The 12,766-nt window shown below is 46.0% G+C and overlaps 1 protein-coding gene across 9 annotated transcripts in view; it reads right to left on the reverse strand.

Annotated features, from left to right (window-relative positions):
- The window catches only part of WDFY4 (WDFY family member 4), a 285,777-nt gene that overhangs the window by 150,768 nt on the left and 122,243 nt on the right, over positions 1-12,766 (reverse strand). For all 9 annotated transcript variants that reach the window (XR_012020969.1, XR_012020970.1, XR_012020971.1 and 6 more), the window contains 5 exons: positions 11,976-12,101; positions 6,548-6,712; positions 3,556-3,759; positions 2,743-2,857; positions 1,333-1,490 (listed from right to left, as the gene is read on the reverse strand). Coding sequence is in view for 6 of the 9 variants with exons in the window: in XM_072806363.1 (XP_072662464.1) it covers positions 1,333-1,490; positions 2,743-2,857; positions 3,556-3,759; positions 6,548-6,712; positions 11,976-12,101 (768 nt within the window). In the remaining 3 variants the exon portion in view is untranslated. The remainder of the gene's footprint in view (positions 1-1,332; positions 1,491-2,742; positions 2,858-3,555; positions 3,760-6,547; positions 6,713-11,975; positions 12,102-12,766) is intronic.

Raw genomic sequence — 12,766 nt, forward strand, 5'->3', positions numbered from 1 at the left:
CATGAGGATGCAATGAGAAGATGGCCATCTGCAAAACAGGAAGAGAGCCCTCCCCAGACACCAGATCTTCGGTCACCTTGACCTTGGTTGGACCTTCCAGCCTCTAGAACTGTGAGAAAGAATGTCTGCTGCTTAGCCATCCAGTCTACAGTGCTGTCATTGCAGCCTGAACTAAGATGGGAGCTCAGTGGCTATTCTCAATTCTCAGCACAATTGCCCAAGACCCTGATTTTAATCCCCTCAGAGCCAACAAGGCATGTTTCTCCCATCTTGGGGTTATCCTTGAGGAAGCATCTGAACACATTCTTATCAGGCTTGCCCAGAACTATGCATCAACCAAACTATCACGCTAGGGGCTATATCCAGGCCCAGTCCTTGGGTCTGTGGCTGACTCCACAGACAGAAGTATCTTAGGAACACTGATGTCACCGTCTCTACGAGGTGTGAAGAGAAAGGAGAGTGGCTCCCCTGGGTTCTGCCGTAGAAGGCATGCTGAGAACCACTGGCAGAGTTTCTGGAGACAGATTTTAGTATTCCAGCAATCACAGGCACCCCACTGGCTAGGACCACCTCACGCCATCGTGAACTCCTCAGACAAGAAGGGTTCAAGGAAAGACTGAATAGCCACTTGTCAGGAAAAGTTTCCAGAATGGGAGGTAAGGACAAAGTAAAGGGTTCAACTCTAGAATTTTGAGATTGTGTGATTCTCTGTGTGTGTACACATGTACAGTAAAGAATGTGTGCACATGTATACACAACTAACTTACATCTGAAAGTGTATCTATAACTGCATTTCTATGTGTGGGTGTTTATATATAGATGGATGTGGGGAGAGAAGGAGAGCACATGCAGGAATAATAAGGCTAGGAAAAAATACTTGTGGCAACTTCAGGAAGGCCCACATATGACCCATGAAGGTACATAATAAAAATGAAATGAAATACGGCTTTTGGAGATAAGGAACTTCTTGGCCATTTGTTGATGAGAAATAACAATAACTAAGATTAAACCAACAATCACAATAAAAGCCCAAAGTGGGGGTTGTAGCATCTAGGAGGGGACAGAGCTCAAGTGCCAACACAGGGGGCTGCAGCTCACACTCTCTGAGATGGATCTCAGGTGGCTGGAGGAAAGAGCCCTGTAGGGCATTCAACATCCACCAGGTGCTACCTGCACCAAAAAGGTCCTCCTCCTTCCTCCCATCAATCTCAGGACTCTGGGTCCTTCCTGGAAATAGATCCAATTAGACAGAAGCCAAAAGGGTGTCATACAGACACTTGATGGGTCAGCAGGAGATCCCCCCACCCACTGTGGCCGTCCCAGGATTCTTACCACCATGATGTGGTCTATGATGAAGAGAAGAATGTGTCTGGGGTCTGCTGAGAACATCCCACTGCACAGTTTCTCCACCAGCTTCTGGGTGAAGTGAGAGATGTTTGCGAGTGAAGGAGCAGCAGCAGCTTCTGCATTTGGCTGAGGCTCTTTACTGTCTGGGGTGGAGGTAGTGAGGACACAGACAAGGTCTGAGAAATCATCAGTCTGAACAGCCTTCTCTCCACAACATTCACCAAGCCCCTTATGGTAACCAACCACATCTTACTCACCTCTGTATAACCAATGTAACCTTCTGTATACTCTGTTGCTGGAAAATGGGGTCTTATACACAGTAGGTGCCCAATGAACACACTTTTTTTTTCCAAACTAAATTGGTGTTGAACAATTTAGTCAGTGGCATAAACCAAGTGGGAAGAAGACAAGCAAGGGACAGCACTTATTCTGGTAGGCATTTGGAAGAAGGATGGAGGAGAATTGAAGGCATAAGGTAAATGGGAAGGCTGTCATAGTGACCCAAGGCCTTCTTGCCATGGGGGGCAGAGGATAAAGCTGTATGTCATCTGTCTGTGCTTACCACCACAGCAGGCGCTGTGCTCAGATGGAGATGTGATGATCTCAGCTAATCCTTGTCAACAACCCTCTGATTTAACCACAGTTGCCATCATCACCCACAGCTTCAGGGACCTGCCCTGAGTCACACTGCTGTCTAGTGACAGAGCCAACGGCAGAACTGGAACTACCAGCATATGTTTTTTACCACTCTCCTTACTGCCCTTCAGATATTCGCCAAGAAAGATGCAAAGTCAGAATTGCCACACTGGGGCAAGGAAGAGTCTGGAAGACCAGCCACATCATTAAGGATTCTATGGCTCAGAAACTACAAGGAGGACTTTTGTTTAATCTTGTTGGGAAGGTACAGCTGCCCTAGAACTAAGCATTCTGAAGGCAGCTTCGATCTGAACCTCTTACAGGTAGTGGCAACATCGTCATCCAGGTTCATCCATTTTCCATTTAAGAAATACTTGCTGTGCCCAGTCTTGGGTGCAGATGCTGAGCAGAAGAATGTTAAATTCCAGGTGACATCTTGACTTCCCTCATGGGAAGAAGCCACTCCTACTGAAGCCAGAGGAGAACTGATTTTAGCTCAGAGGCTCTGAGTAGCCCAACGATGTCATGAAAAGTGGCAAGTGTGCCTCCCCTGGGGCTTCTGGGCAGGGGTGGTGAGCTCTCCTTGCAGATTCCTGGAGGGACTGATGTGCAGGTAGAGTGCAGCTTCCCATGGCTCTCAAGGGGCCCTGTGGCACTGTGACCCAGGGGCTGGGCCAGGGGCTGGTGGGCACACTGGCTTTCACATTAGGCTGTCAGAAGCTTTGTGTCATAAAGGAGGAGAAAGTCACTTCCACTTACCTCTGAGCAAGGGCACGTTGCCTCCACTCATCGTGTGAAATATCTCCATGGTGGAAAGCAGGATCTCAGACTGGAAATCTCGCTTCTGTTGGCTGGTGGCACTGTCTGGAAAAGCCTAGAAGCATACTAAGGACTAAGAGAGTGGCCACATGGCCACAAGGCCACACAGCCATCATGTCCACTTAGTGCCCACCTGCTCGGCCCATATGCTAATACCACAGCTGCTGGAAATGTAGGCTGCCCACAGCTCACAACTGCCTCTTCTCCAGGGTATCGCCCTCTGTTGATGAAATTCCCTCACCTAAGAGGTGATGTTCACTTCCTAGGTGGAGGAGGCAAGTTGTGGAGGACCCACAGGCAATGACTACTGGGCAAGAACTCAAGGTGGGGCCAACTCTGGGATGCAACTAGCACACCAGTGTTCCCCTTGGGACCAGACTACAGCAGAGACCTTCTTAGCTCGCTCTTCCCCCGTCCCCCTCTGTATCCTTTCTCTGCTTCCCCTGAGAGCACAGCCCCCAAATGACTTTACCAAAAATCCCTGCTTTAGGCTCTGCTTCTAGGGACCTGGCCAAGACCTGCCCTCAGCCATCTATCTCCATGCTGCTTGGTGGTCTCCCTGCTGTGCAAAGGTCTTCGGTTCCCACCACATCCCTGCAGTCCCAGGAGATGTTCTCATCTGAAGGCCTAGATGAGCTCTCAAAAAAGGATGAGCTCTCAGGTCTTTCTGGGCATCCTCTGCCTTTGTGGTGCCCATGTCCCCCCAGGCCTGCTCCCACAGCACGCGGCCCCAAAACACTCTTTGTAACTCACCTCCAGAAGCACTTCCAGTGGCAGCCACTGCTTGGGGTTGGAAGCCTCCAGCAAGAACTCCCTCAAGAGTAGCTGCATGAACTCCCTCAGCTGCTTCCGGGTGGGATGTGACTTGGCAGGAGCCTGTAAATGCTCTGCAATGCCGTCACGGTCAGCCTCAGCCCCAGGACTGCTGGCATTCTGGGCGGGCTGAGTCATGGGCTCCTTAAAGATAAGAGAACCCAAGCATGAGGGGGCTGCCCTGCCTCAGAGTACATTCGCATCCACCTGTGAGGCATGCACAGGTGGGATTCTTATCAAACCCACTAACGTGTAACAAAATCGAGGCTCCGAGGAGGAAGGCAATTTGCCCAGAGTTCCATTGCTTATCAGGCAGCCTGCTGTGGTCTCTGAATATGAGATAGGCAGGAATCATGGAAAGAAGCTGAGCATACAGCAAGAGAGGACTGCAGGGCTCAGTGATGAAGCCCAGGGTGTGTCCTGGGCAAGCCATGTCCCTCCTTGGAGCCACAGCTCACCATGGGTCAAATGACAACCATGAAAAGGCCTCACAAAGACACATGAGGCCACAATGAGAGAAGAGTGCATATGGCAATGCCTGGTACCATGGGCTGTGGTCAAGAGGGCCTGTTCTCACCTGCTGGTGAAGCCCTTACCTTTACTGCCTGCCAGGCTCCACAGTTATAGACAGACAGGACCCTCTGGGGGGACAAGTAGGACTTCCTCAAATTGTGGCATTCAAACCCCTGAAGCCCCTTGGCCTTCACTTTCCCATTTCTATGTTTATTAAAATATTAGATCAATGAAGCTGGAGTTGTCAGCCCAGATCCATCCAGGAGGACATGGGGATGCTGGGAGACTGAATGACACACACAAGGACACTCAGCGAGGGGCTCCTGACTCCCGGCCCTTGAACTTTCCATGCGTATTCATCTGTTGGCACCTCCCTTTGCTCATTCATAAAATTAATGCAGCTGTTCTTAATTAAGCCATAAAACGAATTTAAGGGCACCTAGGGAGGTGGTGACTGTATTAATTAGCTCCATGCGGCTTTGCCTGGAAAGATGCCATATATATTTATAGCAAATCGAAGCCTTTTGGCCACCAGCCTTCTGCACGGCACGACAAGGGCCTATCACGTTTTCTGTGCAACAAAGGCCTTTGAAGCGGACTCAGAGCTGGGACAAGGCTAGGAGGTGTGGGGATAAGCACTTTGAAACTGGAGCCAGGAGTCCCAAGACAGGATCTGGCTCATCTGCGGTCACTGGGGAGGTGACCTTGGGCCTGACCTGCCCCCAGGCAGGAACTGTTGAGTGTGAGGAGGAAGAGCTCTGGATCAGAGTGTGGGCTGCTGGCAGGCAGTCGCCTGGAACCTCAGCTCAGCAGATGGTGAGCCTGGCCTGCGGGTGTCAGAGCTAAGGTGGGGATCTGGATGAAGAATGTCAGGCCGCAGACTTCAGGGTCCTGGCTCCCTCCAGAGGCCCCAGTTTGGGAGGTGGTGGGGGGCAGCCTGAGGGATAGTCCTTCCTCTCTGCCTGGCCCCAGGGGCAGATGGCCTCTGTCCCATCCACCACCCCTCCAGCAGCACTGCCCACAGTGAATTCCTTTGCTCTTTACTATATCTTTTTTTTTAATGCCCACTTTTCCAATATTTTCCTTTAGTTGGTATTAACTCACCAAACCACTTTATCTTTTTGTAAATCTTCTAGTCTTTATATTTAGTTTTTTTCATTGAAACTAATTACTCAAATTTTATTTGACCATTTAATTTTATTTTAAACTGACTGATGGAAAGGATGTGGGCTTTCGGGTCAGAGAGCAAGGTTTCAATCCTGACTCTGTCACTCATGACTCATGTAAACTGTGGCCTCTTTCATTCTCTCAAACATTTTGTAAGATGGGCCACACAGCCCCCACTACATGCAACAGAAACTGCTCAGCCCCTCTTGGCCCCTCTGGATCTCACTTCTCCCCTACAGAAACCACCTGCTTAGGGTGCTACTAAAGTTAGGTAGAGCATCAAACTCAGGACTGCTGTAGGTATTCAGCAGGCGGCAGCTGTGAACATGAACACACTTCTAGAAAAGATTAGCTGAAAGAACAGACTGGTTTTATCCATTTGGTTGTTTAGCAAATAATTATGGAGCAAATACTATATGCCAACACTGTGCTTGGCACAGCTTCTAAATGTTCCACTTAAAAAAAACAAAACAAAACAAAAAAAAAATGTTCCACTTAACACTGCGTGCCTTCTAACATGTTCCTGTAGCCGTAGTTATGAATTTGCAAATAGGTGTCACTAGTATACCCTCCCTGTTGGGGAATGTTTCCTACTGCACCATGTTAGGCGTGATGAGGAGATGTCTGCCCTGCTTCTCCTGCACGTGCCCTTCACACCATCCTCACTTGTTCCTCTCAGCTGCCAAACACTTCCAGTCCCCTGGGCCTGCCAGGCCACTCTTCCTTTGGCCCACACATGCGGCATCCTCAGGAGCCAGTTGGTCCTCTGCCCTCCCAGCCTCGGCTTGTCTGGCTCTAAGCTGGCCCTCAACAAACCCTCAGACCACAAAAAGTCCCAAGTCAAGGCCAGCAAACAGGATGAGGGGCCTGAGATGAGAAGACAGGATACTTCCTGTTCCCTGTCTCCCATCTGGTACATGGCCCACTGGCTTCCTGGGATGGAATTTGTTGCTTCACATTAGCAGTGTGTGAGTATTCCATATGGAACTGGACTTGGTCTGTCAAGTTCCTCATTACTGAGATTCCGGACAACTCAGGAAATTACTGAATCTCAGAGCTGAAAGCAACCTCAAGCTGAATCTCAGCCAAAAAATGGAAAATTACCCCAGTTTTTTTACCTAACGTTTCAGCCAAGTTGCCTTAAAATGCATTTTAATTTGGGGTGAAGGTAGGGAAAAATTTCTCTCTTTGCCCTTGAAGCATGATGCTGCTTATCCCTGCTCTTACTGGGCAGGGCAGTGACATGTCCTACCTTATGGGTTCCCAGAGGGAAGGTGACTGCAGCCAACATCTGGAGGAACTCCGGGGCCCGCCATGCAGGGTCCTGAGGGTAGGTGCTGTGTACAAGGCCAAGGAACTGCAGCACACTGGCAGGGAAAGTCTGTTCCCAGGCGTCATCTCCAGAGCCTGCTGAGGGCTGAAGGCACACTTCATGAAAGGCAGTGCATGGGAGCGCGACTAGGGGCTGCAGAGGAGCCAGAGGATCTGAAATCCAAGGATTTCTGAGACTGTCAACAAGACACCTAATTATAGACATTTAAGTCTGTGGATTAGCCCCGGATACCAGTCATCAGTTGGGAGAGGGTTTAATATGTGCAGGCATTGTTCCAAGGTCTTCACACACATTCCTCTTCTCCTCTCACAACTCTCTACATTTACCCCTGTTTTTTTTTTTTTTTTTTAATTTATGATAGTCACACACACAAAGAGAGAGAGAGAGAGAGAGAGAGAGAGGCAGGGACACAGGCAGAGGGAGAAGCAGGCTCCATGCACCGGGAGCCTGACGTGGGATTCGATCCCGGGTCTCCAGGATCGCACCCTGGGCCAAAGGCAGGCGCCAAACCGCTGAGCCACCCAGGGATCCCTTACCCCTGTTTTATAGATGGGAAGACAGAGGCACAGAGAGGGTGAGTAGCTTACCAAAGGTTACCCAATGGATAATGGACAAAGCCAGGAACTGAACCCAGGCATCTCGCTACAAAGTCTGGCTATCTTCTTATTCTGCCTCTGTGTGATTAGACACAGCCTCTGTGCTCAAGGGACTCACCAGTCAGACTCCAGCCTTCCCCAGCCCAATGCTAATACTCCCAGGTGTGGATTCTTCCCTGGTTAATATCTGTACAAACCTTGTCTGGGGTCGGCAGATCTTGAGGAGCCCCTGCCCCACCAGCCAGGGGTCTGGATTGGATCATGTTACACTGAGCTGATATCCAGTATCCTGAGGGGACCTGGGCACCTGTTTGCCCCCACACCATAACCTGGCCTTGGCCACATGGCTGAGTCTCCATCCTGGCTGCACACTAGTGCCCCAAAGAAGCCCAGCTCCCCTGGGCAGCCATGCCCAGCCAGTGGAGACTGACTCTAGTTTTCACACGTCCAGCAGTTGCCTTAGGTCCTGCTATGCCCTGAATGGACTGCCTGGCAATTAATATCAGGGTCATCCAACAATAAGGGCCATGCCAACAGTTAGACTGAATGGGCCTCGGCCTACTCCTACAGATGTTATAGGTGGATGTTGGGTTCCTCAGTCCCAGGATTCCCCATCTGTGGCTTCCTCATTTCTCCACCAGCTCACCTCAAGTCTTATCCCTGTGTGCAGGAGTTACAATGTCCCTGTTTACCAAGTAGCTATCAAGTACTTGGAACCAACAAACCTAACGCAGAAGGAAAGGTAGTGTGCGTGGGACCTTTGGAGAGCTGTTTCAAATCTCATTCACAGGATATGGTAAGGATTTGGTTTGGGCTGAACAGGTAGCAGAGCCACTGTTTCTGAAGTCACTTGCTTCTGGCTTCTCCAACAGGTTGTCAGGGCAAACATTAGATTTACAGGAGAATACCAGAGTTCAGAGTTCAGAGAGCGTTTTCTGGAGTCAGTCTGCCTGGTTTGAATGCTGTCTCTGCCACTTACTGATGGTGTGGCTTCAGCCCACTTGTAAAACAAGGATCCCGACATGACCCACTTCAGAAGATTGTTGTAAGAATAGGAGACATTTTAGCACTTCAGGCTTATTTCATAGTGACTCAGACTTTGAAAGAGGAATTTGGACTTGATGTACTGAACAACAGTGACCCCTGTAAGTTCTCAGACATGCTAGTAACCTGCACTGTAAGGCTAATGCTGAACCCACATGCCTCCACCATGCCCTCCCTCTGTGACCTTGTGCAACTGAGTTAACCTCCATAAGCTTCAGTTTCTACACCTGCACAGTGGATATAAAGCTGTCTGTTCCAAAGGATAGTTGCACACAGCAGAGTGACTAACATCTAAAAGACTAACAATGCAACACATTGGCCAGGATGTGGAGCAACTAGAACCCTGGCAGAGGAAGACCTGGTGCATGTGCTTGGCACGTCTACTCTGGAGAACAGTTTGACAATATCTACTAAAGCAAGTCATATGTACAGCTTATGATGCCCACTTTCATTCTGGATATATTTCCAACAGAAATGACTATGCATCCACAGAAGATGTGTACATAGTGTACATATTACCAATTGGAAACAACCCAGAATGGATGGATGGTCACAAAAAAATACTACTCAACAATAAAAAAGCATGAACTACTGACATACACAACAACAGGGGCAAATCCCACAAACATAACAATGAGTAAAAGAAGCCAGATGAAGAGAGTACATATGATAGGTACTCAAGTTCACATCACAACAAGTTCAAAAACATGCAAACCAATTTACAGTTACCACTGGGTAAGGGAATGATGTCAAGTAAAGTTCAAAGCAAAACTTAAAACAAATAAAATAAACTGAGAAACATTAGTTAGAGTTATTTCCTACAGTACAGTCCCTGGCCTTTTTCTCTCATCTTTCCAATCTTTGCCTTCTACACTGCAATGTTTGTCTACTATATTTGGTGAATGATGCTTTTAGACAGATGTGTTCATTAAACCAGAACAATTTTGGAGTCACTCTGATTTTTGTTACATGTTTGTTAGATCTCAGAAGATTGGGTCTTGGCTTTTCACCCAGTTTAAGAGGCACGCCTGTAATATATCAGATAACCATTTTATGTTTGACTTTATAATGTAAATGTTTGGGTTTTCTTTTTTTTACTCCTCTCAGCATACTATATATTTTGTTTATTTTACATGCTTTCATGTTATTCATTTTGTTTGCTTTTAAAAATAACATTGGGACTCTTGGGTGGCTCAGCAGTTGAGCATCTGCCTTCAGCTCAGGGTGTGATCCCAGAGCCCTGGGATCGAATCCTGCATCAGGCTTCCTGCATGGAGCCTGCTTCTCTCTCTGCCTAGGTCTCTGCTTCTCTTTTGTCTCTCATGAATAAATAAATAAAATCTTTTAAAAATAACATTAAAAACATCAAATAGAAAAAAGTAACATTAACCATTAGAGAGGTAACAAGCTTTTTATGCTGCAACAGAAAATATGCATTTTTTTGCAGGCACCCAACACAAAAATTAATTGAACATTAGGTCTATAATGGAAACATGAGTAAGTATTCCAAAGATGGAGAGTATACAGATCACATGCTCTGACTAGGACAAAACAAAATGAAAATGATAGCAATAAAAAAACCAAAAAGTTTAACCATAGGGACATTAAAAAATATATATGAGTCAAGAGGTCTTTAAAACTGCATCACATTAGCTCTAGAAAAAAAAAATTGAAGATGCCAAATACCAAGATCTTAGAATTAGACAGAAAAAAAATTAGGAGAATATATCCAAAGTTGGTTCATTAAATCAATCTATAAGTCCTCAGCTCCTTAGGTAATGGGAGGGTGTGGGATAAATACAGCATGAGTCTACAAATACTGAATAAGAAGGGGGAAATAATCATACAGAAAATTAAATAAATCAAGAGACCATTTGTACAAACTGACTAAAATATCTATTACCTAAACAAGGTCAAAGAGACATTTAAGAGCCTAAACAAAGCAATAATGAAAAAAGTTGAGGCCTAAGAGTTTCATAGGAACAATTTAAATAATATAAGAATTATGGATTTAACCTCTTCTTGAATAAAAAGAAAGAAAAACAGGTTTTTTTTTTCAGTGAAGTTAGCATAATACTGATATCAAGACCTGACAAACATAACAAAAAGAAAACTGCAGCCCACTATCATTTATAAATATGCACTCAAAATCATAAATAAGATATTTACAAACAGAAGAAGGAGGTGCACTAAAGGAATAAGAACAATCAAATCTATTGATGCAATTTGTTGTAGGTAAGTGGCTAGAAGAAAAAAGCATATGATCACCTAATCACATGCTAAAAGAGTATTATTAAAAATTATATACATTCTTGTTTTTAAAAAGAGCAAAAAGTATTATCTATACTTTCTTAGCATAATCTCATACACAGATACGCACAGAGAAAAACTGGCAAAAGATAAAAATAAATCCACAGAAAAATAAATAGGGATGGCTAATAAGCATATGAAAAATGCTATCAATTTCAGTAATGATAAATATAAGTGAACTCGACCATGAAATCACCAGTTGGGCAATGTTGTTGGGGCTATGAGGACTGGGATGGGCACTCACATATGGGATGGCGGGATGTACATTAGATGGAAGAGCGTGTATGTATAATGTTTGATGCAACCTTCCTGAGAAGTGCATCAAAATAAAATATATTAAGGACACTTTGACCTAACAACCTACATCCCAGAATTCACACTAATGAGAATATCAAACTACAGGGAAAGGATATCTGCTCAAGAAAGTTCATTATAGACTTTTTATAACAATGAACATTCTGAAAAACAACCTAAATTTCCATGTACAAATATAGATTATTCCCAACAACATATTGAGGGAAAAAAACACAAGAGGAATTTATGTGGCCTAACCCTCTGTGCGAATATGGTATATTCTTAGGTGTCTGGAAGAACATTTCACTAAAGTTCATGGTGGTTATCTCTGCCTGGGAGTGTTTCAGGTGATTTTTACTTTCTATCTTTCTCTTTTGTTTAAATTGTAAAGGTAAACATGCATCATTTTATAGAAGCAATAAGGTTTCCCCACACAGGACAAGCCTCCAGTCACCCTTGGGGTCTACTGAACAGAGTCAGAAGTCTTCAGCCTCCCATGCAAGTTCTTGTTCATCTGGCTCATGATTGCTCCCATTCACAGGCCACATGGCCTTTACCCCGCCTCACATTTGCCTCCATGCTGAAAATAACTTTTTAACCTATCTCTAATGGACCCTGAAGGCCTGAATTAATGGCTCTCCATGTCATGTATGTAGTTGGTGAGCACCTGTCTTCTCTAACAGGTTTCTACCTCACAGCTCAGTCACACTGGAGCCCCACCTGTCCTGGTGGATGTGAGTTCCTTGAAGGAAGAGGCCCCTTTCCACCCTTTACAAGTCCCCTGAAGCTCCTGACCTAAAACAGAAATGTTCCCTTTACTGGAAGGCATTAAATCACCCAGTGAAGAAAATCAAATATTTAAACAAATGAAAAACAAATATCTTCTGGCAAGAGTGCATAAACTCCACTGGGGACGTTTAGGCTAGGTTTTCCACTGAGCAGCCAAGTGATCATGAGGAACCCACCTTGCCTCTTCTACCAAGTGTTCTGAATAACACTTGCTAATTATCAGTGAGGGAAGCTGCTGGAAAAAGTCAATGTGACTCTTCCAAACTTGTCTTCCCATTAGAACCTCCTCATGAGATGCAGGGAATGGATCTCACCTGGTTCATGGTGGCTTTCAGCATTTCCAGGAGCAGAAGGGCACCTTCAGTGCACAGCCCAGCCCGGAGGACTTCTTCACTGTGATGCTTCTGCAAGAGCCACCGAAGCATGGCATCCAACCTATCCTGAAAGAGAGGGCAAGGGATGTAGAGAGATGTCCAGCAGCACACCAAGGGAACCAGCTTTCCAGCCAGCCCATCGTGTTTCCCAGGGGGCCTGAGTGTTTGGAAAGGCAAAACAGCACAGTAGCAGCCTTGGTGGCTGGCCTATGTGGTGAACTTCAGTCGCTCGGCAGTGCCTAGGGGAAATACATGCCTCCAAGAAGATGCTGCAGACCCACCAGCAATTTGTATTGAGTTTAGCTCTTTCATTTGGTTTGAGATCACAATCAACTTTAATGAATTTTTGTAAATGAGATTCCATATGAGGAATTCAAAGCCTTTGGGGAAAGTGCCAAGTATAGCAGAGGGACCATGGGGGTTGACCAGTCGGGAGATCTGACTTTGCCACTTTATTTTTTTTTTAAGATTTTATTTATTTATTCATGAGAGACACACACAGAGAGAGAAGCTGAGATACAGGCAGAAGGAAAAGCGGGCTCCATGCAAGGAGCCTGATGCGGGACTCAATCCCGGGACTCCAGGATCACGCCCTGGGCCAAAGGCAGGCACTAAATCACTGAACCACCCAGGGATCCCTGACTTTGCTACTTTAAAAGCAGGGTTTATGCAAGTTATTCAGCCTCTTGGCAACTCAGTTTCCTTCTCTGTAGAATGAAAATCACATTCTC

The sequence above is a fragment of the Canis lupus genome, chromosome 29, assembly GCF_048164855.1.
Source record: "Canis lupus baileyi chromosome 29, mCanLup2.hap1, whole genome shotgun sequence".
NCBI classification, from domain to species: Eukaryota; Metazoa; Chordata; class Mammalia; order Carnivora; family Canidae; genus Canis; species Canis lupus.